At 56.9% G+C, this 1,727-nt stretch overlaps 1 protein-coding gene across 1 annotated transcript in view; it reads right to left on the reverse strand.

Annotated features, from left to right (window-relative positions):
• The window catches only part of LOC119361920 (E3 ubiquitin-protein ligase WAV3-like), a 4,018-nt gene extending 2,981 nt beyond the window's left edge, over positions 1-1,037 (reverse strand). The window contains exon 1 of the mRNA XM_037627094.1: positions 384-1,037. Coding sequence (XP_037482991.1) covers positions 384-749 — 366 coding nt within the window. The 5' untranslated portion in view covers positions 750-1,037. The remainder of the gene's footprint in view (positions 1-383) is intronic.
• Between the last annotated feature and the right edge of the window lie 690 nt (positions 1,038-1,727).

Here is a 1,727-nt window from a genome sequence, read left to right on the forward strand (position 1 = left end):
GGGGGTGTGGGTGTAAAGGAGATCTCGCCCGCGGAATGATGGAAAGGAGGAAGAAGAAGATGAAAAGGTGGCACGGAATGAAAAACAAAACAAAACAGAAGATAGAAGTGGGGATTGGAAAGCTGCTGCGGTTATAATAATAATTGGATAATCAGGAGCAGAATCGAATCGAATCGAATCTCAAGATGAATGAATGGGGATTAGGACAAAACAGAGCAATGATTGATCCCCATGCTCTGCACTGGGAGACGGGAATGGGGATCGCCGATCGCCACCCGCCATTGCAAGCGACAAGCAGCACGATAACCACACTGCATTCGGAGGAAGAAGACAGCGAGGGAGGGGTGGTGGGAGAAAAATGGGGTCTTTGGCTGGATGTTTACCTTGGTGGGGAGGATGGAGGCCTTGAAGAGCGCGAATCTGGAGGGGGATCTGGGCGAGGACGGCGCCGAGATGGCCTGCAGCAGCGGCACCCGCTTCCTGGCCGACACCGGCGCCGACGCCGGCTGCGGCGGCGTCACGGGCGCCACGCTCTCCGGCTCCGCCGTCGGCCTCGTGCGGCACCGCAGCGCGGGGGCCGGCGGGTTGCTCCCCCCGCCCCCGCCGCCCATGCCGGAGAAGAAGGCCAGCTTCCGCGGGGTCGCCGGCGCGTCGCCGCGCGCCGGCGGCGGGCGGCGCTTGGCGCTCCCGCCGTCGCTGTCGTCCCGGCTCACCGACGTGCACAGCGCCCTCCGCCACCCCGTCCCCATCTCGCTCTGCACCACCACCGCCGCCTCCTCCGTACTGCTGCTCGCTCGCTGGCTGGCTCAGAGTCTCCGGGGAGAGGAAGAATGGCGCCGGCACCTCTCTACTTATATGATAACTATGATGCTCTGCTGCTGCTGTGGCTGCTTCGTCGTCCTCTCACCACCATGAATCCGTCACATGGGGATGGGGGTGTGTGCCTCGCTGCTGCTCCTCCGGCGTGTGTGAATTGCGGTGGGATTGGACTTTGGAGGGAAGTTATAATAGGGAGGGAGGGGGAGGGGAGGGGGGAGCTTCCGCTTCCATGATGGAGTAATTTATTAGTGCTGCTCGTCATGTGATAGGGGGTTGGCCAATTATTACGGGAAACCCTCTGCTCTGCTATCAGCTCTGACTTGCCACGGCTGGACCCACTTCCTGCAGCTTTCTTTGTTGGTAATTTGTTGCTCCTCTTTTGAACACCTGCCTCCTCTTTTGTGTAGTAATTGTAATCACGGCTTCATTATTAGATTAATGTGGCAACTACTTCCTCCCTAAAGAAATAGAAAAGCGTTTAGATCACTAAACAGAGGGAGTATTACTTTTTGCTCGGCGGAAAAGAAGAGGGTGAAACCCTAACCGCCGCTCTCCGGACGCGACCCCCGCTCCGCTCTTCCCTTCTCCGGCCACCGCTTCGATTCCAACGATATGGGCCGGAGGGGCAGGGGGTTTTTGATATCTCGTCGTGGGTGTGGGAGGTTTTCTTTCGCGGGGATTTGGTATTGTGATGGCTTGTTGTAACGATGACGGTGATGTCGTCTTCGATACAAGTCTCTTGTCGAGGGACTTGGGAGGTTTTGCCCTTGATGGCCTTCATGGACTATCGCTTGGGTCTTCTTGTTGTTTATCGACATGCCTCCTTCATGGGCGCTGATAATGGTACTGTTGTCTTCTTCAACAGCCTTTTGTTTGAGCATTCAATGTGGGTATGGTTGCCTATCTAG

This window comes from Triticum dicoccoides, chromosome 2B, assembly GCF_002162155.2.
Source record: "Triticum dicoccoides isolate Atlit2015 ecotype Zavitan chromosome 2B, WEW_v2.0, whole genome shotgun sequence".
Classification (NCBI taxonomy): domain Eukaryota; kingdom Viridiplantae; phylum Streptophyta; class Magnoliopsida; order Poales; family Poaceae; genus Triticum; species Triticum dicoccoides.